At 37.9% G+C, this 1,565-nt stretch overlaps 1 protein-coding gene across 1 annotated transcript; it reads right to left on the bottom strand.

Annotated features, from left to right (window-relative positions):
* Positions 1 to 312: 312 nt before the first annotated feature.
* Positions 313 to 1,471, bottom strand: LOC107577875 (rhotekin-like; the record flags this gene model as incomplete). The annotated part of the gene is made up of 4 exons (XM_016263902.1): positions 313 to 475; positions 737 to 865; positions 961 to 1,067; positions 1,348 to 1,471. Coding segments are annotated over 4 exons (523 nt in total), but the record flags the coding sequence as incomplete, so codon positions are not given.
* Between the last annotated feature and the right edge of the window lie 94 nt (positions 1,472 to 1,565).

Below are 1,565 nucleotides of genomic sequence, written 5' to 3'. Positions count from 1 at the left end.
ATCAGAGACAGTGTTATTTGCATACCACACATGTCAAAAAGGGAATTTTGTTTTTCGGTCCCTACAATAAGGAAATCTGCAAAGACACTGCTATGATTTTTGTTGTTGTTGTTGTTCCGTATGGACATACCAGTGGTTGCACGACAGTAAAAAATGGTGTTAAAGTTTTTAGGTAAATTGTAGTTCAAACCATTCTGTATTAGAGCTGTCAAATAAACCTAGATAGATCTATTTAGATTTTTAACCATTTACGATACTGCTGAAGTGATTTTTTGAAGTGATCTTGTGCATTCTTGGAACTCTGGTACTCACTCATGTCATAGAAATGCTGCCAGAAAGCTTCCATCCAGTTATGCGTGTCTTCAGATGTGTGCGTGACAATTGTGTATGTGGTCTCATCACCACTCTGGTTTGTTATGGTGATACTGTGAGTATGTAGAGCCGGATCTCTCTCTGTGGCACGCACACGGGTCTCCTAAAGCAAGTATGCAATTGGTTTTAAGATAAGTGTAAATAACAATTACAACTGCACAACAATTCATAGTTTGTGGTACGTGGGATATATGTAATAAACAACTTCCAAAAGCATGTATGCTGTAACACTGGATTTTAAACCACATGAAGCATATCCTCTTACTGGAAAACCTCACATAACACAAATATTATCAAAGACAACTTGGCCCTCTGTTGACTACAAGATGCAACTACAACTGTTCGATAAGACAATACTCCTCACCTTATTAATGGGAATAGTGAACAGTGGTGTCTCTAAAGAATCTCTATCGTCTTGCTGCTGGTAACATTTTAAATCTGACCCACTCAGAACACCGTAGACATCTCTCCAGTCCTCAGGATTGCTCCCTGACTTGGGTACAAAAATATGTGGAAGGTGACGGAATAGGTATTTGGGAAATATTGATTATTTATTTTTAATCACAATAATACATTATATTCACAAACCCGAATTCTGAGTTTTCCACACATAACAGCTTGAGTCATACAAACAGGTTGGGCCACGAGGTGACAGCACATGTTACCATAGAGCGGCAACCAGAACGAAGAGCCCTCTACAATACAGGTGAGACCAAATAAAAGCAAAGTGGAAATGAATCAGAAACAAACATGCTATCATGTGCATATAAATACGGTGGCTTTTGAGTTAACACATTTTGAAAAATCAAAAAATTTTAGTTTATTCCCATAAATGAAAATGTTGAATTTATCCCAGACGTTGAATTCCATCTTCGTTTTCTCAGACCTTTGGACTCGATATGTAAACACAAACTCGCATACAATAGGCTCGGTTTAAAAAATTGGGAAAAAGTTCTGAATAAAGAGTTTTCTTACCCGTGTCTGATATTGTCAGGTCATGTGTTCGGAAAGAGTTCTGTACGTGGCACAGGGTCAGAGATGTGTGGGCCAGGAGGTGATATTTAGGGCCTCTAAGGACAAGAGGTGATATTGAGGGCCTCTGTGAGCACATTTACATTGTACAAAGATAGTTTTGATGAAACTGCTTTTAGAACATTTAGAACTGACATTCAGTTGAAAGTACAAAAAAAAAA

This window comes from Sinocyclocheilus grahami, unplaced genomic scaffold (genome assembly GCF_001515645.1).
Source record: "Sinocyclocheilus grahami isolate Dianchi unplaced genomic scaffold, SAMN03320097.WGS_v1.1 scaffold7538.1, whole genome shotgun sequence".
Taxonomy (NCBI): Eukaryota; Metazoa; Chordata; class Actinopteri; order Cypriniformes; family Cyprinidae; genus Sinocyclocheilus; species Sinocyclocheilus grahami.
Note: the sequence above shows the minus strand (reverse complement) of the source record. Positions and strands in the feature narration are given on the sequence as shown.